Source organism: Perca fluviatilis, chromosome 9 (assembly GCF_010015445.1).
Source record: "Perca fluviatilis chromosome 9, GENO_Pfluv_1.0, whole genome shotgun sequence".
Classification (NCBI taxonomy): Eukaryota; Metazoa; Chordata; class Actinopteri; order Perciformes; family Percidae; genus Perca; species Perca fluviatilis.
Window position 1 is genome coordinate 13,652,461 of NC_053120.1, and position 24,658 is coordinate 13,677,118.

A 24,658-nucleotide genomic window follows, 5' to 3' on the forward strand; every position below is an offset into this window, starting at 1 on the left:
TAAATGTTTTCTGCTGAAAACCGAAAGCCTGTTTAGCGAAGATTCAAGATGGCTGACAGTCGTTTTCATTCGGAATACCTCGGCCAGACTCGGCAGTCCAACCCCCTGTGGGCGGGTCCCTTTAATTAATAGTAATAATTATTATTCTCCCCAAAAAAAGTTTCCTTTTTATTTTTAAAGAACCATACAAAAAAAATTTCAACTTTTTTTGCAACTTTCACTGTCTTCTGCAACTTCATTGCAACAAACCTACAAAAGACATTGCAACTTTTATCGCAATTTTTTACAAAAGCTCCCATGAAATCAGGCATTTTGGGCCACAACAATCTAAAAAAAAGGCCGCTAAATCCTGGAAGGACTGCTCGTGTGTTTTTTCATGCGTTATGGTGCGCATTCACCAGTGTTTTTTTGTTGTGGTGGTGGTGCGTGTAGGCTACTCCTGATTTTGTCAGTCATCTCATCTCTTATATGCTGTGTCTCTATGATCCTATCCTGTCCTATTCATGGTAGCCTACTCGTGGACATTGCGCCGTCATCACGTGCTGTAGTAGGGGGGCCTGCCTTGATAATCCTGCATAGGGGTCTGGTGTTGGCTCATTACGCCACTGCCCAAAGGCATTTTTGCTTTGCTGCACTGTGCTTTTCTGCTTAGTCTGTGGTGACACTGGTTTTTGCTTCATACAGATCCATGTAGGGCTCTTGTTCTGATACATGTTATGCCAAGTGCTTACATCTTTGTAGTTGTAAGAGGAAGCAGATGATAGAATTGATCAATCAATACCCTGCCAATTCTTTTTTATCTAATCTCCCTACATTGTTGAATGAGTATAGGGTTGAACATCTTATAAGAATCCCTGCCCTTCTAAGCCCCACCTGTCACTTTCCATAATGTCACAACATGCAAGGAAGAAGCCTGAACCCATGTTGCCTTAGTCTTTGGTCTCCCACAGTGAAAACCTAAGGAGTGCAACCAGAACACCCTTAGGATCTCTGTGTGTGTGTGTGTGTGTGTGTGTGTGTGTGTGTGTGTGTGTGTGTGTGTGTGTGTGTGTGTGTGTGTGTGTGTGTGTGTGTGTGTGTGTGTGTCAGATGGAGGTGATCAGGAGTGCCTGCGTGTTATGGGTTTAGGTCTTGAGATGACAGCCCTTAATGTAGCATCTCCATCTCTGGTTACATAAATCCATCTTGTCCTTATTCCCTCTCACGCTTCATCGCTCTCAGAAAAGTGCAAAAAATTACTGCATTGTGGCCCAGATTAACAGACATGTGGTCATTCACAAAGGTTCATGGGAAAACAGAGATAGGGGGGGGGGGCAAACACAAAGAGAAAGCAGATAATAAAGGGAGGCTGTGAATTTTTTATCCATATGAATTATATCCAAGCAATCAATGCAAATAGAAACAAAGGATCAAAGCTTATAAAATAGAAAACAAACAGTGAAAAATATGAGTAAAAGTACATGTTACATGTTGTTCGTGGAGAAATCTGAAACAGCTGGAGAAAACACTTAAAGCGTATTATGATTTGAAGGTGACCTCTTGCTATTTCTTCTGTGTACAATCAAGAACAGAAAAAGAGTGATGCTACAAACTTCTCCAAGGGATGTTTGAGTATATTGTAGCATGAAGACGGTTATCCTATTAACATCGCTGTCAACTCACAGCCTAACAGACTTAACTACTCTGACGTTTAATTCAACACATTAGGATAGGAGAGGATTGCCATGCAACACAAACTGACAACCAGAGTAGCCGAGGTAAATACAGATAAAAAACGATTATTTTCCCTCTGAACCAAAACTCTCCCAAAGCTGATGAAACTGTGGAGCACATGACTGCTCATTCCAAGGATTTAGCATAAAACTGGATCATATTTGACCATCCAATGTTCCACTAGCTAAGCTGTATAATCGTGCAAAATGATGTTGAAATGTTAGATGTATGTTGACTGTTGTTCTGGTGAAGCTGAGGTGAGTGGCATTTTCCCTCCCCATAGATTGATAGTGGTGTTGCACCAAGAGCCCCACCTATTCAACTAAAAAGATCATTTAAATTTACTCAGATAAAGTTACTAATAAGCTGCACAAAACGCTACTCAATTAGAGCAGTCCAAGGTGGGTTAATACTTTTTTATGCATGGTATGGTTGGAACTGAATAGCTGGAAGTTCACATTAAGATAAATACAATCTTAGTGCAGAATGTGTCTACCTTGGTCTCTGTGCGTGCTAAAATGAAAAGTGTAAGTTCCCATTTCTGCTTACTGGCTGTGCGGATTACTCACACCCACACCAAAGCCGTCTGGAACACCAGCAGAGAGAACAACACACTGCACAAAGAAAGTACACAGAGTGCAGACGAGTCATAATCTGACCAGTGTCATCCTGACCCAGGGTGAAGAATGAATCCAAATATAGTTTCAAATCAAATTTGGAGACGGAGCCAAAATGACAAAATTCATTCATAATGGGAAATTATCTCATTATACATCACAGAGAGCACTGGGTTGGACTTTAAATAGATACAGGTTTACAAGCACTCTGCACATACTTAGTATTCAATGTACTGGATGTGCAAGCTAGTACCAGGCATTATAATCATGATTTTGTCTTTCATGTCTAATATATCACCTAACTACAACAAAACTACAGTGAAACTACAGTACAACCTTTTCATAGAAGTTAATCTTAACGCTTACAAATAATATATTTTACTGAATTTTACACCTCCAACTTCCTGTATTGTTTTGGGGGATATTTACAGATCAGAAAGTTACATTACAAAATGCTACAACATCTTACAGAACTCTATTAATAGGCTTACAGAACACAATAATGTTGGTGCAGGGTTCAAGCAGAATAAATCACATTTGATTATTCCCCTTTTCTCTTGTGTAAACACTACGAATGGCTATGGGTCAACTTTTGTGATGTTTGTTTGGTATTTGTGAATACTAGAAGAAGAAAAAAAATGCAGTAAGGCGAAAGCTGTAGTCAAAGCAAAATTCGCCTGCCAAAATGTACTCATGTATTGTGGCCAAAAGCAAAGGGGACAGTAAATAGCATGGGGAGAGTTGTAAACAAATAAACACAGACTTGTTAATTATGCAACTTTCTGTCAATAATTTTACTGTGAATCCCACATCACTACATGCACTCACTACAGCAAAGCAGAATCTCTCCTTCTCTGCTGTTTATATAATTTTGCTCTGCAGTTATAAAGAATATAAGTCTCTCTCTCTCTCTCTCTCTCTCTCTCTCTCTCTCTCTCTCTCTCTCTCTCTCTCTCTCTCTCTCTCTCTCTCTCTCTCTCTCTCTCTCTCTCTCTCTCAACCAAAGTCAAACAAATTGGAACTTAAAAATGTTGGGTCAAAGAGATTCACAGTAACATGGGTAGGGTAATTTATAGTGTTTGTCTTAACCAACAAATACACTGTCACTGAATACTACTAACTACTTTTTTCATCTTGTGCAGGCATTCATGCAAGTTTACCATCAGCTAGCCGTAGGCAGCAGTCAAAAGACATGAGTTGATTGCCATATCACAACCCGAATATGATTACAGAACTAAGAGACATGTTTGTTTGTATTGATTGCGATTACCTGTCTTTGCCTGACTAGGAAAATCTAGATGAAGTGTTCATGGCAACTGCTAAAGCTACATCATGTCAAGGTCTGATTACTAGTGTGCAAATGTAAATGCATCCACTGGCTTTCATTTAGCTCTGTTCTAGTCTCACATTGCCAGACCGTTCTCCACAGCACTGCAAGTGGTCAGAGCCCTCCAAACATACACTCCTGGATAGGAGAAAAAAAAACTCTGGTTTGTTTGCATTTCTAACTAAATTAGCTGGATACATGGTTTAACGTACTTAGCTCTACCAGTGTATTGCCGTGTGTATTTTGTCCACAGACAAAGAGTCCCAGTTAGATAGTAAATACTGTAAACATACTGTAAACATACTATTTAATAAATCTTTACAATCATTCCCCGAAAGAACCAAGCAGGCCTGCCTTGTTGCACAATCCAAATGTTCCTCAAAACTTGCCATTTTCAGGGCGTAGCTTGTTAGCTCAAAGTTTGTTGTGGTTTCCCAAAACACACAGAGTTTTGCAAGGTGTGGGACAGTGGAACATCCGTGGGCAACGGATGTTCCGGCGATTATTCAGGAAATGAAGTGTCGTCGATCCAGACTAGCTCTGTTCTAACTGTAAATGTCTCTGTCCTAAACATGCACAAGATACACTCTGACAGACACACTACTAGCAGTATTTTGAGTAGGTGCCGACTTTCAGTCATTGACACTCATTTACAGTTTCCTTCTGCACCACACTGGCTTTTCTTAGGCAGCACAACTGACCACAGACAATCCATAAGGCACTCTAAAACAATTGTGTACATCAGCAGGAAAAATAATTGGATCCCAAAATAACTTCTTGCTCCCTCCACCTCCTTCCAAACATTAATGAAAGCCCTTAAATAAATACAAGAGAAAGGGAGGATTGAGAGGAGACAAGGAACTGTGCTGATGACTGGTGCTTAAACATTAAACATATCACACACACACACACACACACACACCACACACACACACACACACACACACACACACACACACACACACACACACACACACACAAGCTTTAGGCTTCACTACAGATGGAAGTAATCCGAGTTGAGGACCTTCAGGAAGGTTCTGCTGACCCTGATGTTATATAGCAGCAGTGATGCCTGAAGGAGACTTAGTGTGATAGTTTTTTAAAAGACAGGAAGGCCAGGAGGGAAAAGCACACTAGGGGAAACATGTCTGCCTTACCCACCAGGGTTACTGACAACTGAAACACACCACACCTGCTATAAAGTTTGCAGTTGTCCGAGCGGACTGTACAGCCACCATTAAACTCGCTGTTAACAAAAGGAATTAGAAGTCATTGTCAAATTCGATCAAAATAAAACAGATATGCACATATGTTCAGATGAGTTACACATTACCACCACAAGTCTTCAGAAAAGCTTCATTGCTCGTTGGCATAGATCCCATAGATACTCTCTGTAACAATATTTATTTCCTCATTTGGTGTTTTCATAACGGTGGTGGAGAGCACTGAGTAACCCACAATCTCCCACAGGTGTTAAACTGGTTTGAGGTCTGGTGACCGAAAAGGCTATAGCATATTATTCACATCGTTTTCATCCTCATCAAACCATTCGGTGAACCCCGGTGTAAAAGCATCTGCATTTATGTTTTTCTACTAATTTATTCAGCTTTTTCTTTTATTCTGTAACCAGTCTGTATGTGTGAATACATGTGTAAGCCCATCTAGTAAACCATAATAACACTGCACTCTTCTGGTAGAAATAGAAATTCCAGCTCTTCAACCATTCACTCAATGACTTCTTAATAAGCAGGACTTTCTGTTTAATGTCCGTGTACCAACTCTCATGCCTTGTATTCATTTCCTTAATAGGTCCTTATTAAATGTATCGCCTAGAGCCGCAATGATTAATTAATTAAGCGATTAGGTGATCGACAAAAACATTTTCACTGCTTCTCAAATCTGAGAATTTGATGCTGGTCGAATAAATTATAACAAGCATTTTTCACTATTTTCTGACATTTATTAGATCGAATAGATTTAATCAGTTAATCAAAAAAAATAATCAATAAGGAAAATAATCGTTAAAATATAAGCATTTTGAAAATAATAAGATGGGTATGCCTACAATTTCTTTATCATATACAATAATTCTGTAAAATGAATGGTCACAACTGTTCTCTAGGCACTGCGGCATTGACCCTAGCACAGTAAGAATGTAGTGACCAAGAGCAGTGGTTTCCAACCTAGGGCTTGGGACCCCAAGTGGGGTCACAAGATACATTTGAGGGGTCATGAATTAATCAACAAGATAGGAAAGAAGAAGAAAAACATTACTGCTATACAAAAAATACTTTTTTATTTTTTCTTGGGAAATTCAGGAGTTTTATCATTTTAGGACTTGGCAATCACCCTGGATCACTCTTTAATTAATCTGCTTGTAGACATGTACAATCTGTCACAGTCGGTCACAAGGAGGCATTACTTAGCTAAAAAAGGTTATGAGCAAAAAAGGTCACCAGGGTAGGACACACACAAACAGTACACATATACACACATACACTTCAGTGCAGCACCAATCAGGACTGATTAGCAGTAACCTTTCCAGCAGCTCTTATTTATCTAACTGAAGGGAATTAAACACTTGGCAAGTCCATTTAAAGTTTTAAAATGTTAAAACACACACACACACACACAAAATCAGGAATGATTAGCTAGATAGGTAAAAGAGCATCTGAATTTGACACGACAGGACGACGACTGGCCAACTGGCTGCCTGCTAAGAACTGGCCACTTGCTGTTTGTGTATGTGTTATCTGAAACTGCATGTTGTACCTGTTGCTGTGTGTGTGTGTGTGTGTGTGTGTGTGTGTGTGTGTGTGTGTGTGTGTGTGTGTGTGTGTGTGTGTGTGTGTGTGTGTGTGTGTGTGTGTGTGTGTGTGTGTTTCTACAACAACTGTGCTGAAGGCATGGTGCATAAATAATGAAACACGACAGTCTCATATTAACAGGCACTAATGCAGAGAGGGATACTGACAGGATTTCCAAAGCCCAGTCTTTGCTCAGTATGAATGAGGGATCCTGTAGTTTGCTATGAAATAATTTTGTCTCCAATGATTAGCCGAATAAATTCCATTTAATGTGAGCTTTTTGACTTCCTCACACTGTACATAAATTCCTCACATCAACGCTGCAGGAAACTCTGGGACAACAACTGGCCTTCAATCATTACTAAGTGCTATCCAGTTACACAGATATTAACCACATAAGCAGGTATGCCTGCCGCCCCCTCCCCCTAGTATAGCATACAGTATATCTACTTAATGTGTCAGCAGGGGAGCCTGTGCACTTTAATAAAAATACATGAATAGCACTGATCTCCACAGTGACAACTTCACAATAATCTATATTAGTGGTGTCCCATGGTTGATCAGTGGTCCGTACGGATCAACACTCACAGTTTGCGGATCAATTGCAAAGTTTAACCATAATAATAGTGTGAAATAAATGTTTACTGTCTCTGTTACTTAAAGTAGGCTGATAAATCTCTATGGAGGGTTGCCATCAGGGGCATCGGACTGGGGGGGTAAAAGGGGACTGTTTCCATGTCCATTTCCTTCCGCTTTCTTTGTGTTGGAATTTTAAACTCTGGTGGATTTATAATTAATTAATTTATATTTATAATTTATAAAAACTTTCGATGTACACATTCCACCAAAACACGTTCCTTCCGAGGCTGTTTTGGCTCTTGCAGAGCTTATCGCTGCCCATGATGATTGTGATTGGATTAAAAAAAATGCCAATAAACCAGAGCATGTTTTTCTCCCATCCTGGAATGCTATGTCGACTAGCTTGACCCTCCTCCGCAGCATGTTGAGGATGCTAAAGCGAGACCAACTTCTCAGGAACTAAGAAAAGCAGCCTGATGTTTAGATCGATTGTCCATTGTGTTTTACATTGTGTCATAAACAATGGGCTTGTTCTGCTGCCATAGAGCTTGTTGTGTTTTATTGGCTTTTATTTTACTGCCCACTCACCATTCAGGATCAACCGGCGTGATGTCTATCCTGGGAGGGGCTCCAAAGGGCAAGGACGTTGGCCTGGTCATGATTTCGTCTTCAGGTGTCCGAGACCTCTCCCCCTGACGCCATGACAACGGGGGAAGCTGCAGGTTGCCAGAGAAACGGCGTCGGCCACGGCGCAGGTCAACACCCAGTGTGCAGGATGGAGATGTGAAAGACTCACTTAGGCAGCAATCTTGAGGCTCTTTGCAGTCCTGAGAAGAGAAAGAAATGAAGGAAGAAGTGTGTGAAATGTAGTGTGAATATTCATTTAGAGTCAAGACAAAGAAAGACAAGTGGACATTTATAGAGACACAATAGAATACAATATGAAAGGAATAGTGCAGAACTCAACAAACAAGTTTTTCTTTCATTTCAATGAAAATTCCGTGTTTAAATGTCTAAACCATAACTTTTTTCTCCGGCTCATCAACGGTTTGCCCACTAAGGGGCGCCACAAGCCTGTTTCTGACTAAAGATGGAGCTGCATAAGTAAAGCACTACACCTCAGACTCTCTGGTGACCCATTACAAAATAATGATATGCCTGACACCTCTTCCCACTTTTCACAACCTTAATCTTAAAAAAACTAAATCTGCATCATAAAGTGGAGTTAGTAAAAAATGACAATCGCTCATCAAACCTTTGAAGGTCCATATTCTGATGACTTAAAGTGATGGTTCGGAGTAATTTCACACTAGGGTCCTTTGCACCATGACCTCGAGCCAAACACTCCCCCAGAAGCCTTTTTCAGCTGGGTCGAACATTGGGAGAGTTAGCGTAGAGTAGCGTTATCAGCTGAATAGCTTAGCGCAGAGGCTAATGGATCCGAAGTGTCTCTTAACATTACCCCACTAATAATGCCCGAAATGATACCAAACGTCTACAGTAGTACAAATAGGTTATGCACTCATAAAACAATGGATTGTAAAGTTTGTAAGTACACCAGAAGTTTATGAACACTTGCCTGCTGGCTTCTGCTCTCTGCTGTTGTTGCTGCTGCTGTTACTACCGGGCAGTAAGAGTGCTTAGGGCCGTCTACAAATTACAACACCGAAAAGAGATGCAACAAAAATATTTATTAATTTAATGATTAAATAAGGTAATGTCTCCAAACTTACCTCAATTATAACTTGTCTCCTGCTAGTTATTCTACAGTACTTACTTTAAAAAATAAGTGAAATAAAAAAATATTTTTGTTGCATCTCTTTTCGGTGTTGTAATTTGTAGACGGCCCTAAGCACTCGTCTTAGAGCAGCAACAACAACAGCAGAGAGCAGAAGCCAGCAGGCAAGTGTTCATAAACTTCTGGTGTACTTACAAACTTTCCAATCCATTGTTTTATGAGAGCATAACCTATTTGTACTACTGTAGACGTTTGGTATCATTTCGGGCATTATTAGTGGGGTAATGTTAAGAGACACTTCGGATCCATTAGCCCCTGCGCTAAGCTATTCAGCTGATAATGCTACTTTACGCTAACTCTGCAAATGTTCGACCCAGGTGAAAAAAGCTTCTGGGGGAGTGTTTGGCTCGAGGTCATGGTGCAAAGGACCCTAGGGTGAAATTACTCCGAACCATCACTTTAAATAAATGTCAAAACAAGATCTGCTAAAAATCGGCAGCATAAATCTCACGAGACTATTTTTTTGTTATTTTTTCATCACCATCACATCGTCTTCACACACATATCCCTCCTCCAAAACCTCTACTCTTCCCTTCCGCCTCATTTACTGGTTTCATTTCTCTTGTTAGCATTTTCTGTCTGTAGCAAACTAATTGCAGGGCATAAATGGCATGTTTATTTCTCAGCTGCACAATCTAATGTACATGCAAGTCTGAAGGGCATGATCAATCTTATCTCATTAGCGTGCGTTCATAGTTCTGAAAACCAGGGCTGTATTTATTTAGCATCTCAGAAATCATCATCATCAGTTTGACAAGGATTAAAAAATACCTCCTTTATACACTTTCAAAAAGGAATAGCAGTTCTCACCTTTTCTAAACAATTACTTTTTTTTATTTTTTTATTTTTTTAAATCAATGTATTTTCCCTTTTTTACATGGTTATTCAAAAATCTGTTAACCAATATGGTAATGTTCTTTTTTTCCTAAGGCTACCCTTAAACTACTCATAACCTGCTTGTCAAATATAGGCTGCCATTTATTTTATAACTAAAGCTTCTTTTTTTTTTTTTTAAAGACACCTGCACATGCAACATGCACAGAAGTCACCTGCACATGTAACATATAGCAGATTGTGTCATAGTAAAACAAAATATACTGTATCATAAATACAAAATCTGTGTCATCTTGTTTGTCTCTCCTGGTTGACCTGATATAAGCCATTTTCCCCATTCCCTGTGTATTTCTTGTTCTTTTCTTTGTCTTATGTAACAGTATATTGAATATATTTGTGGGTTGTTCAGACAAATCAAGACATCTGAAGATGTCACATTAGGCTTAGTGAGAATAGTGAGAATTGTGCTCGACAATTATCACTATTTTCTGACGTTTTTTAGACCAAATATTACTTGAGAAAATAATGGGCAGATAATTTGATCCATCCATCTATGGAGGAATATTTATTCGTAATTCAAATTGAAAGTCCAAAGAGAAATTGAAAGTCCAAAGAGAAAACAAAGCAAGATCAAATTAAAAATATATATATATATTTTTTTTTTTATTTTCCAATTTGGCTTTTGAATTTAATATTTGGCTTTTGAATTTCAATTTAACATTGGCTTTTAATTTTCATTTAATATTTGGCTTTTGAATTTCAATTTAACATTGGCTTTTAATTTGGATTTAATATTTGGCTTTTGAATTTCAATTTAACATTGGCTTTATTTTCATTTATTTGGCGACATTTATTATTTTTAATCCATTTAACATTGCCTTTCGCTGCACACATCTCAATGTAAATATGAGGCGGGGGCCCAAAGGCTGGTGGGAGGGTCTGAAACAAAAGGGTGCAGAGGCACCTTATGAACCGCAGGGGAGCAGACTGCTGAGGAGCATCTGTCTGCAGCTTCACAACCAGGCTGGCTTGGCCTCTTATTTCACATGATAGAAAAGATGATGTAGGCTAAAACAACGACATTTCATGCAACAGTGAAGTTTTCATGTAGTTACTATAATTGGGGCCGTGTTAGTGAGGAGTAGAATAGGACTGCATTTAAAGCTGATTCTGGTTCCCAACTTCACCCGGCCTCGGTATGTCTTTTAAAACACACCGACCTTATATTTAATTAAGCACCAGTAGAAACATGGTGTGGGTAGCTCTGCTTACGTGTGTTTGTGTGTGGTCAGATCTCGAGGACGCACGACACGGACGATGACTATCCGGTTGAGATTGTGTGTGTGTGTGTGTGTGCGTCCTCCCACCAGCCTTTGGGCCACACCTCCTCATTTACATTGACATGTGTCAAGTCCAAACGAAAAGGCAATGTTAAATGGAAATTCAAAAGCCAAATATTAAATCCAAATGAAAATCCAATGTTAAATTGAAATTCAAAAGCCAAATATTAAATTCAAAAGCCAAATGGAAAATTAAAAAAAATATATATTTTTAAATTTGATCTCGCTTTGTTTTCTCTTTGGACTTTCAATTTCTCTTTGGACTTTCAATTTGAATTATGAATAAATATTTCCTCCATATCCATCCACCCATTAGATATACAAGCTTTTCCTCGAGGGGGTTGCGTGAGGGTTGGAGCCAATCCCAGCTGACATTGGGTGAGAGACAGTGACACATAGAGACAGACAAGACCAACCTCCACTCCTTGTTGATAGTGTAGGAAGCTTCATACAGTAAAAAGCTGTATGAGGTAGAAGTGTTTTTACTCCTGGTTCTATACTGTACAAGTCTAGTCAGTGTTGGCAGTAGTGCAGAGAAAAAATAAACAACGAAATAATTTGCCCTGATTCTATTTTTGAGCTTTATACCTTCTGGGTCTTCAGTAGTAAGTCCTTTCTCCGGTGAACACAGCCTCCCACTCTTAGTCCCACAACAGCTCTTCTTGGCCATTTGCCTTCCCCCGCTTACTCACGGCGGCTTCCGTGCTTTAACAAACTAACTACACATTGCCAGTGATCGTGATCGGAAGCATAACGAACTAAATTAACTCTTGCTTCACACTGAATAAGACAAATGTAGCTGACTCTTAGCAGCATGGGTGGTGACTTATTTTTTTCTGTTCAATTAGTGCTAATGGTAAACAAGGATACTGAATAGCAGACTCAATGTGCATGTTGGTGGTAGCAGATGCACTTTGTGTTGTTTTGTTATAAAAACGGAATATACGCATTGTTTGCCTACAGCCATCCATTGCAGATTACAATTTATGCGTGAAGAATGTTAATGCAGATATTTTTCAGTTGTACTGAATAAAAATTAAACTTCTTGTATTTCAGCGTGACACTTCATCTGTGTTTTTTTATTTAGCCGTTGTCTACTTTGGTTTTCGTACTTGTTCCTATATTCTGAACACTTGAATTTCACCAAGCTTGGTAGTAAATGCTTTACATGCTATTTGTCTCTGTGAGTGCTGCTGTTCAGCAATTCGGTACCAGCAACCATTATGCTCATATTGAATTATTGTACTTGCATAAGCACTTTAGATTTGTGCTGTATAGCACTGTGCTCCATGCATTCACTGGAATTGGGTGTCTGCCATGTGTGGACTCTGTCTTTGACTATTTTTACTGTGCATGTTTTCATTGTGTAGGTTTTATTTTGTGCCCATACTGCAAACCAATTTCTCTCAGGGATTATAACGTTAATCAATCAATCAATCAATCAATCAGTCAGCCTGCAAATACTGTGGATTTGAGGTTTGGCAAGACCGTTTTGTGTGTCTTTGCTGTTATGTGGCTTGTTTTGCATACTGCTGTAAATAGTACTTTAATCATCTTCATACATTTTTCTTTTTTTTCCCCCCCAACTTCTTATACAAAATAGACAATGTTTGTGGAATTTTTTATTAAGTCAAAACTTTAAGCTTTATATTAATTAAAAATCTACAAGTGGAAAAAAATTAGACTTAGAAACTTTATAAAAACACTACATTATTCAGAAGTAACCACTAGGAAGTGAATACTCCTCAAGTCAGTACCTGCACAAACTATTAGCATGTACTGCCCTCTAGTGGCCTGAACAGACATAATTAAGATTTTTTTTAAATCCAATGTTTGTTTAATTTAGGTACTGACTTGATGCATAGATTTGAATTTTCCCAGCACTACTTGGTAGTTTATGAATTTATTCTTTTAGTCAAACTTTAAGCATGATTTGGAATGTTTCTGATGTGCTTGATAAATAGTGAACCTGTCAATTATTGTCATTTCTCGATTTATATTTAAAGAAGCATCTAAATTTCACAGTCAATAATACATGTAATACTGTCATTTAAATCCAATATTCTGGCTCATTCTTTGTCTTGACGGTGATAGAAAACACAGCTGAGAGACAAATCAGCTTGGTAACTGTGGTTTAGAAGAGTATACAGTAAATACATGGCAACCAGAAGAAATATGTAATGAAATACAAAGCAGTGAAAATGTGATTTAAGAAATTTAAATAGGCTCTGCTGCAGTGCCCTCTTTAAGTATAACAAAAGAAACAGAGAAAGGAAACCATTGCCTTCCTTACCATTGTCATGAGTAAGGAGGAAGAGGCAACAATACTTTTCCTTGACAGCTCAGAGAGGAGATAGTGTGGTGGAAAGGCAAGGACAAAGTGAGATATGGGAGTGATAAGAACTGCACTGCAGAGGATAAAGGAAGGAAGGGATGGGGATATTAGATGAGAGAATGCCCAGCAGAGAGAGAAAGAAACAAAATTGCAAACAAGAAGGAATATGAGAGCAGAGTTGAGGACACATTCATAAAGACACAGATGGAGCTCAATATAAAGTGGCAATCATGTCTCAGATCAGATAATACCCTCACCGTAGCAATCACACTGAACAGAAATACAGATATACGACTGCACCATGCTGGGCGCCTGCCAATAGCTGAGCCATTGTAACTCTTAAAAAGGCTTTGAAGCGATAACCGTTTCCATATTTTTGTAATGGATTCATTTGTTTTAAGGTTTCAATAAATCAACTTCTTGTATCCACAGCAACTTATCGAAACGTATCGTCGCTGTCAGGCAGAAACCTTGTATGTCCATAGTGAGTCTTTTTTTTTCCTCTTTCATAAATCAATGCTATTGGTCACCCTTTAAGTCTGTCTGTGGGTTTTAAAAATATTTAAACAGTGATGAGGTGATTTTATCTGACTCCGTCTGAGGTAAATAGCTCAATAAAATGTTTTTTTAAATAAGCCTTTTTTGTAATTTTCTGAAAAACAACGATTTTGGACATACAAGGTTTTAACCCGACAGCAACGCTATTGTAGTTAATTTATGGCCAATGCAGAAGCGTCCACACTTAACAGCTCTATTACATTATGAATCATGATCTCTTGGAAAGTGTTACTCTGAAGGACATCATGATCGCACAATAGGCCATGTGAGTCATTTCTCATTTTCTTTACAGTTGTGAGGGAGTGGAACATTTGATTGACTGAGAAAAGAAAGAGACGGAAGTATCTGTGAATTGAAAGTCCTAAACCAATTCAAATGGTCTGACTCATCAGTCTCAAACCTGCGACAAGGCTTTTAATCACCTAATATGTTGATAAATGCAGAGATGTGACTACAGCTAGAGTCATTTGCCTATTATACTTTGTACCTATACTTTTTCACATATATCAGTTTGGATTGCATCAGTTTTTAATTTGCAAATCCATTGCTACGTTTGTGTGTTAAATCTTCCCAAGTAATTAGTACCTACTAGCTAACATATTACCTCTTCAAATCTAAACAAGTCATATTAGCAGTGTTACAGTTACAGCTGTCAGTCACTGGGTGTAAATATTCACTAACAACTCATATTTTAAGCTGTTCTTCGAGGTGGTTTTAAATGGCACAGCATTATGTTGAAATGTGTTTCCAATATATGTTGTCCACCAGTAGACAAAGACTTCAGGCTAAACTCTCACCCATCATCGTCATCTTTTTCTTCCAAAAACAAAACAGGAATCTGACAGAGAAATCATTTTGCACAGTAAAAACTGAGGTAGGACTGCTGCTAATGCTAACTAACCCTTCCGTCCATGTATGCTACCTGCTGTCCGTGTGTGTGCGAGGATGGGTCAGGTGCAGAGAAGTCCATTAGCAGCACAGCCTCCACGGCCTCTGCTTATTAGTCTCTTTCTCACACACACACACACACACACACACACACACACACACACACACACACACACACACACACACACACACACACACACACACACACACACACACACACACACACACACACACACACACACACACACACACACACGATCGCAAGGCCTCAGCTGCTGGATAAGATTAATACAGAGACGATATTGTACCTTTGCAGCCTTGTCAACATTAAATATATACCCAGAATACAGCACACATCTGTCACAGCATTTTCAGATTGTCCTCACCAGAAAAGCATTGGTCATTTGTTCAAACACCAACCTTTTGCTGTCATGCGATTTATGAATGTCCTCTACAGTAACAACAAAAACAGCGCAGGTTAAAAGCCACCTATGTTTATGAGAAGAGACAAAGCAGGGAGGAGCAGGATGTCTTTCTACCAAGGCAAAAACAGGAGAATGGGATTTCTGTCCCATCTCATATAAAACAGTACTGGTTTCCTTTTACCATGAAGATGACTATTCTCTAACTACAGTAGCCCAGTAGATTCATGATGCATAAAGAATGCATAGACATCGCCGTACTTTAAAAACAGAGCGGCTTCTTTCAAGTATGTATAATGACTTCTTGGAAGTGAAAGCTTTACCCTGGGTATACAAGCTGAGATCTTAAAGTGCCGAATGTTTGTTATAACCCGACCAATACTGAATTTTTAAAGCTGATACTCATATCAATATTTGAGAATTTTAAAATATCCATTAATGATGTATTTTTTTTCTTATTTTTTTCATAAACAAACAACATGAAGAGTTAAGAGATACATACTGGGCAGGAAATTCACTGTTAAAAAATCCACTTGTCAATGCTCTCTGGTGGACAAACTACACTAAGGTTGACACTGATGTACCTCTAACCCAGTTTGGCATTTCTGTTCTGCAATGTTACTTATCAGCCAACATATGCATTATACCGATATGTCTGCAATAAGCTAATATCAGCCGATACATCAGTCTGGAAGATTTATCTGTCTAGCTCTAGTTAGTAGCAGGGGGCTTGTGTAACCCTTTACGGGTCTGTATGGTTATACTGTAGCAGCCTTGTGTCGTTTTCATGTGATTTAATTAAGGTAAACACGGTGAACAGCCGTTCGTTATGGCAATGTGCTCTTGCGCATCACAGGCTGGCTGAGTCCTGAGCACTCCTTCCCTCCCCCCAGCCGAAGCTTCAAAAACTGTTACCTGTTGATTGGTACCGAAGCTCAGAAGCCCCAAATTTGTATTAGGGATAGCCCTACTTTCTATGAAAGTATATTTGGGAGTTTTGCTAGAAGAGAGACTTTTTTAAAACGCTCTTTAGAACAAAAACTTACTTGGGATTATTGAAAGTTAATTAGAGATGCACCGATAGACCGGCCTGTGACTGGAATTGGCCGGTTTTCACGTGCTCGGCCATGACCGGCGACCGAAAGGTCAGTCTGACCTATGCCGATTCCATGCCGGTCAATGCTACAATTAACTGACAACATAAGTTATACGAGTTACAGTTCTCAAGGACGCACGCACACACGGACGCAACAGCACACAGTCTCTTTTTCCTTTCTCTTAGGTGTGAAGCGCGGGTCCACGCTATTCTTGCACATGTAGGGAACCTCGTGAATTAACCTGCAACATGTCAGCTGTTTGGAAATTCTTCATTGCACTTTAGATGTGTGTGAATTTCCCACACCAGGAGTAATTTATATAGTTCTATTTTATAGTGATCCATTATCTGTTGAAAAAATGTTCTATGTTCTGTGCAAAATGTTCTATTAAAGAAAAGATAGAAAATAAATATTTGCGTGTGCTGTAAAGTGGTTAGAAAAAATTAAATCGGAATCTGCTAAAATCAGTATCGGCTGGCCTAACAATGAAAATCGGAATCGGCCTAGAAAGTTGTAATCGGTGCATCTCTAAAGTTAATCACTTAACCTGTGACAAACCTAATGTTAAATTTGTCACTCCCTGTTAGCTGAAAAAGACTGTAAACCATCCAATCTTCAAATAATTGCTTTCCTTAAAAAACTATTTGTATTATTTGTGATTTTTCTCTGTTAACATAATGCATCTCAGGGCATCCTCACCCTTCCCATTGCTCAGCCGCCCCCACCAACACTCCAAATCCCTCTGCATTCTCGCCTTTTCGACACCAAAGCAACACCACAACAGGGAGGAAATGAGGAGATGAGCCTAGAAAACAACACCTGCTTCCCATCAGTTATAGAGGGGGAGGTATAGAGAGTGGGAGAGGGAAGAAAGAGAGTGCTGTATAAGGAACGGGAGGGAAAAAGGTCTGACAGACAGGAAAATGAGGGCATGAGAGGGAGGACTTGCAGAGAAGGGTGAGTAAAGCAGAGAGAAAGGGAGGGAGGGAGGACGATAGCTGGAGCCTGAGACTGAAAGGAAAATGAGTGAGCGAGAGAAAGACTGAGGGAGGGGAGCATAGGGAGAGTATCTCAAAGAGACTGATTAGTATTGTATGAAATAAGACATCTTCATCTACAGCTGAGCATAGCTTCCAGCAGTATGGACATGCAAACATGCATCTTATACAGTACACACTGTGCATTTGCTACACACACAGGACTAAAAACGCCCACCTGTGCGTGCACAACAAGCACAGATATATGAGCATGATTGCAAATACATTCATGGCTTGCAAAGAAAGGGTTGTTCGAATAGATTTATATGGATGAAGTTGTGTTTGTCCCTTTTGTAATAGAGTTATTGTTAATGGCTTCAACTACGTCAAAGTTTTTGGGGCGCCTGGGTAGTCAACTGGTAGAGCAGGTGCCCATATATAGAGGTTTACTCCTCGACGCAGCGGACGCCGGTTCGACTCCGACCTGCGGCCCTTTGCTGCATGTCACTCTCCCTCTCTCTCCCCTTTCAGCTCTAAGCTGTCCTCTATAAATAAAGGCTTAACAGTGCCCAAAAAATAATCTTAAAAAAAAAAGTTTTTGAAATGAATTGGCAGATTTAAAAGAAAAAAATGAAACAATATAAAACCTAAAGGAACAATAAACTCCATTCAGTTCGATTTACAGGCTGCTAAAAGTGATGAAACATTGCCCTGAGGTTGACAAAGAGCAGGATATTGGTTTGGTGAATTATTATCTCTGCTTTCTTTCTTTTATCATCATCTTTTCTTTATCGCCGTGAAATAGACCAATCCCTGTGTCTCAGACAAGTAATAAAATAAATTGCCTACTTTGCCTCTCCATAGCAAAATGTGATTTGTGATAAAAAAAAAACAAGAAAAAAATATCTCGGCTGGTTGAGCACAAGAAGACATTCAGTGTAATCCGCTGAAAGCTATTTAAGCTATTTCAGCTTCATGTATGTAGTATCCATGCATGGACTGTTTATTGGAGAGACAGGGAAGAAAGTTGAGATGTAACAAAGCATGAGAAGCAGATTGAGATCCAGGCTGAATCCAAGCTGTTCCTCTGTTCATAGCTTTTTTGATTCTAAGGATAATTTCCTGCCCCATCAGGATGTTATTAAGTGAAAACTATCTTTGATTAATACATGAAAGTCCTTATTAGTTTCAGGCCTAAAGTAGACTTAAGCACAATATGGCACAGTTGTTTTACAAATGGTAAATTAACAAAATATTAATGTCCCTAAAATTACTCATACTTCCTGGCATGGTACAGGGCTGGAGGCTATTAAAAACAAACATGAAATCAATAAACAGGAACTGATAAAAATCAGAACTCCGAAATCAGAAAAGCACCATCCATACCACTGATTGTGTTAAAGAATGACACAAACTGTGGGTTATATGAAATACATGCAGGGAACCAAGCACCACACTGACTACATAACAGGACATTCAAAGAATGACGAGGCGTGAACTCAAGACACTGACAGGCGAAGTGCAAGAGGTCACGGTTTGTATAATCCAAAGGTGCCACGGGAGAGAAGACTTATTGTTGCTGTGGTAACCAGCACCACTACTCTCGCCCTGATCAGACACGAGAGTGAGAGAGAGACACGGCGGCGGAAGACGACAGTGTTTGTTATGACCGATATTGAGACAGTGGAGGGAGCTGAGATAGATGTCATTTAAGAGAGTTAAGAGTGAATGAGAACAGGTCAGAGCAGAGAAGAAGATGGGAAGAAGGAAGATAGACCGTGTTGAACGGTTGTTTCCGCTGGCTAACATTCAACTCTCAGCTTCCAAGCTCTCTTATTAAAGATTGAACAGCTGTTCAGTTTGACCCACGTTTCCTGTAAATACAAGCTCAACTGCCAGAGAGGGAGAGAGAGAAAGTGCTGTAGAAGGATAGAGAAGAGATTGAAGCTAAAGAAGTGAGAGAAACTGACAGGGAAAGGCAGCAAGAGAGATTAAGAGTCAGAAGGCAGGAAAGAAATACATAAAAGAACGAGAGGAGGCAACTGATAAAAACAAGTTCTTCAAACAAACAAACACCAGAAGCTATGCAATTTGTTTTTGCCTTTCCAAAATGGCAGGGGCAATTCTAGGATCAGACCTTTAGGGGGGCTCAGCCCCTAATGAGAATGTGACACGGATACACTGCCTTGCAAAAGTGTTACACCCCCCCCCCCCGCTAAATCAGTAATTTCATTATCTGATAATCTCTGAGCTAGCTACTGAACAACAACATCAGATAATGTTTTTTGACACTATTAACACTATGATGGAACTAAACCTGATACTTTATAAGTCACAGTAATAACAACCAATTTGACACAATGTTCTAACATTCAGCAATTTTAGTTGCTTACGTTTCAAATTGGGTTCTAATCTGCACCATGAAATTACCAATTTCTTCTCTGGGGACTACCAACGTTAATCTTCACAACCACACTCCTGCTCTCCCTCTGACAGATTAGATAGAGACTCAGCCAAAGGTGGGAGTCTGGTGCGACCCCCTCCGATTGGCCAAAACTACGTTGCTGTTAACCCTTTCCTTGACTGGGTTACAGGTTGCATAGCATTGGTGACAGCGACACAGGATATTAAACCTGTTTCAAGCCTTTTGAACCTATAATTGTTTGTCCTCTGTCACTAACAGACAAGTTCGCAAACTCTAACTTGAAGCACCAAAATTGATTTAATAAACAAATATTTGTTTAGGTTTTTTTATTGGTTAGGTTTAGGCAAAAACAAACTATTAGGTTTCAACAAATATGAAAAAAATAGTATCGGCCGATGCCTGTGCCAACAAGGCTGGTTCAAAAAATTTTTTGCAGACACATCTGCAGGTAGCCTTCTCAGTGTAGCTGCTGTGGTACGAAGTTAGCCAACACTAGGAAAGGCCACTAAACTAACATAGTTTATTTTTTATTTTATTTCATCCTCTCTATAGACTGTATGATCCTCTCTCAGAAACAAGATTCTGCTATTCACTGACAAATGCTGTTGTTAAGTGCACTAAAACTCAATTAATGTTTCATTCACAAGTTGTTTTTTACATCTCGTATTTAGAATACCTGTAGACATTTATTTAGTTGATAATTTGTTTTATTTAAAGTAAGTGCACTGACAGTGTGCAGATCTACTTCAGCAAACAGAGACAATGCAGACAATAAAAATAAAAGTCAGTTGAGCAATTTTGTTAAATTTATTAAATTGTTCTATTTTATCAGATGTAAAGCGAGGAAAAAACATAATGTCGGCATTATATATCGGCCATCAGCAGCCCTGCTCTCCTAAAATCGATATTGGCCATTGAAAAACACATATTGGTTGACCACCAATAAAAATACACATATATGCTTTCTTTCCAGGAGTTAGATTAGTAGATTGATAACACTCATGTCTGTGCGTTACATACAGAATGGCGCTGAAGCTCTTAGGAGCTTAGCTCATTTTAGCATAGATACTAGAAGCAGCTAGCCTGGATCACTCCAAAGTACTGTAACTCTGTCTAAGCATATTTCCAATGTTGAGCTACTGCTATAAGGTTAGAAAAAAAAAAAAAAAAAAAAAATTATTTAAATATTTGGATAAAAGAAATACTTGATAGGTATTAGGAAATGTTAAAAGGAGACAAAACTACAGCAGATCACATTCTCCTTTGATTCTGACACACAACAGTCATTATTAGCACAATCAGGAGGCCTTGTCAGCTAAATGTAAACTTAGGTTGTTGGTTTACTAACAAATAACATTTACTTAACCACAGCATTATATCACATTAACAACAACAACAACAACAACTGAAAGTTACCTATAGTTATATAATTTAATATTTAGCTTTGTAATAATAGCTAAATGAGTCATTTGCATATTTGCTGAATTAATTAGATAATGGTGATAACACCTCTAACAACTTTATTTGGTCAGTGTCATTCAAAAAATAAGCCCTCTAATAACACAAACATACTGTACATTTAAGGACCTGCACACATCCTGGTTAAGCCTTTACCTTTCAATTCCAATTTAAAACTATTAATTGAATTATTGAATTATATATTCCCAGCAAACCTTAGGAAATAGATTTTAATTGAATAAGTGAAAGGTTGGCCAAATGCTCAAAGCACATGCAATTCTGTATGCACCTGGAGATCAGCATAGAAACACTTCAATAAATATGCAGTCACATAACAATGGTGGCATGCATGCAAAGGCACTGGAGCACACACACACACACACACACACACACACACACACACACACACACACACACACACACACACACACACACACACACACACACACACACACACACACACACACACACACACACACAAACACACACACAAACACACACACACACACACACAGCTGATCTGATCAGAGCTGGTTAGCTGTGATCTGCATGGGAATGAGGTCATTAGGTCTGTGGAGCACAAGGCCAGTATCTAATCTGTCCACACCACAGTGCACGCACACTCACACACACGAGTCACGCATACCCACGCATGAATGTATAGAGATCAAATCCTTGACCATACTGAATCCTAATCATTTGCACATACAGTACACAAACAGCCAACAAACACACCAAATTAATACAATCCAAATGCCAGCTTCATGATTAGCAAAATCATTAACGCACACAATAACACAGACATATCTGCACACACTTCAACCACTCAAATCTAATCCCAGCTGAGCATTACCAGCGGAACCAAATTCCTTCGGTTAGAGCTGAAATCCAATAACTGTCCTACCTTAGCACACTTAACCTCATTGATTCAGCAAACACTTAACGCTTTTACTGAAACATGAACTGTAAATACACAGGCTTCATTGTGCATGGCTACACACAAGCCCACAACAAAGAAAGCAATCATTCTTGATTTGATCATTTGTTGTTACAATAAAGAGAAAACCTTAAGAGGCCTTAACACAAGTAAATCACAATTCCTTAAAGTTATATTAGCAATATGTTGAACCACCTGGACCTTTCAAAGTAATATATGACTCTGTGGGGTTTGTATGCATGTCTTCATAAATTAATTTTCAAGCAATTACTTTAAAAATAACATAAAAAACAATGCAAGATCAGAAAACATTTGCTTATTTTAAAAGAATAGTCTTTACATTTTGGGAAACGCGCCTTTTCGCTTTCGTTCCCAGAGTAAGATCCATACTTAAGAATTGAGCTACAGGTGGGAGGAAATTATTAGCTTAGCATAAGGCTCTGTCCACACATTGTATCAAAGAGAAATGGAAAACCAATTTGTGGTTTTAAGAGGAGTTTATCTTGCCCGCTCCACAGGAAGGATAAGTACATTCTGAAATCCAGAAGAGAGCCTGGAGCCGGTAAGAAATTGATGTCAAGTATACAATAGCTTGCCCAGATTCCAGTGCCAATGCTTGTTGCAAAAGGCCCCAGTGACTACAGAAACCCAATACCAGGTGTGATATCAGGTGACAGGTAACACCCACACTGTATAAAATAATGCACCACATACCACCCACCACCCCTGCACTACTTTTGACTTACAAAATCTGCATTGGAGAGAAAAGAAACTAATTATGTTCTTTATCCTCACATTCCTCTCCATTTAATGAAACAATTTGTTACCGACCGGCTCAGGTGTGGTCGGCACCTCAAACACACACCCTTAAAGTGCTGTGAGCTGCTCTAGGAACAGCCTGTTCTTGAAAATCAAACTACTGAGTCACTCTACTGGATGATTTTTTTTTTTTTTGCCAAAAGCACAACAACAGTAGCCTGGAAATCCAGACCCAAATCCGAAAGATTAAGGGTCTGGCATTGAATAATGAAAACTCGAGGGGCGGCACCAAGCATGCATTTGAAAATCTCACTGTACGCAATTGGATAACACTAGGACCAATCACAACAATAAATAGGGTGACGTATCCAGAGTCCCATACGCTTAGCTACCAGCGGAGCTAACTGGTAGATTAAACTGTCATCATCTGTATAGCTCGCCTCTGGCCCGCCTATATCAGATACACCGATGTGATTGGTGCAGCTCGGCTACAAGGGCATAGGTAATGAGCATCATTACTCAATGCCAGAGTCAAATTGTGCTCTCGCGAGAACTCTGGATTTCCATGGTACAACAACAGCACATTGTCAAAAAAAGAGGTAAAAGTAAAAAAGATAGAGAGTCAAGATAACAGGTGAAAATAGAAAGTGAAAAATACTGGAGTGGAAACACAAGTAAGGTAATTAAATGAGAAAAAGAATGTATTCAAATAAAGAAAAAAGTGCACATACATGGAGAGAAAGAGAGAGACAGAGAGATTGATTAATTCACACCCGCACCTTCAGCTGTGGTACCAAACACTCACAGCCACTGTAAAGTGCACCTGCATATTTCCATCCATACAATATGAATTTTATACATCAAGTCAGGATTGACTTTTCAACTATGTAAACATGAACACAATCTCTTTTTTTTTTTTACCAATTTTTTTTCTTTTTATTTTTTTTTATTTTTTTTTTTTTCTCAAAAAATTTTTTTTTTTAAAAAAAAAAAAAAAATACAAAAATTTTAAATTAAATTTTTTTTTTTTTTTTTTTTTTTTTTTTTTTTTTTTTAAACAGTTCAGTTCAGTGGGATATTAGAGTGTGTTACGCCAGTAGTGTCTAACGTAGCTTCATGCTACTTCACAGCCCTAGATTTGGGTTTATTTTCAAAATGGTAGTTTTCAGAGCTAACCAACACTGACTTAAGTGACATCCCTTAAGGCAATCACACTTCATGTAGCTCCTTCTGGAGTTACAAAAGGCTTTATACAATTGTTTTTATAAATGTAGTAGTACTCCCCAAGACATGTAAACTGACTCTGATGTCTAAAATCACTGGAGTTTCCCTTTAATACTGCTGTAGTTGCCCAAAGGAAGATATTTGAGGGGAATCAAATCAAAAGTGCAGATTCTCTTTTCATGTTTAGTACAAATGTAGTTGTGATGAAAAAAGGGCATTACGTTTTCACTTTAATGAATTTTTTACTTGAATGAATTAGAAAAGTTAAAAGATTAAGATAATATGCATACATTTAAGTTGGTAGGGACCATTAGTAGATAAAATTAGGACATAAGTGCAGGATGTGTTGTGCTTAGGTGTAAAAGGCTACACACAACAGGTACAATGTGTAAACACAAGTACCACATAAGACCTGTGTCAGAGTGAGGAAGATCAGATACAAACGGGTTAAAAACGGAGCAGGGAGAAGATGTGAGTTAACAAAATAGGAACTTTGCACAAGAGAGAGATATGATGGAGGAGAGAGCCAGCCAAAGCACTGAAAAGAGCTGTCAAAACACAGG

At 38.8% G+C, this 24,658-nt stretch overlaps 1 protein-coding gene across 1 annotated transcript in view; it reads right to left on the reverse strand.

The window, feature by feature from the left end:
- Positions 1–24,658, reverse strand: part of pde4ba (phosphodiesterase 4B, cAMP-specific a) — a 196,789-nt gene that overhangs the window by 142,278 nt on the left and 29,853 nt on the right. Inside the window, exon 3 of the mRNA XM_039811827.1 lies at positions 7,632–7,870. Coding sequence (XP_039667761.1) covers positions 7,632–7,870 — 239 coding nt within the window. The remainder of the gene's footprint in view (positions 1–7,631; positions 7,871–24,658) is intronic.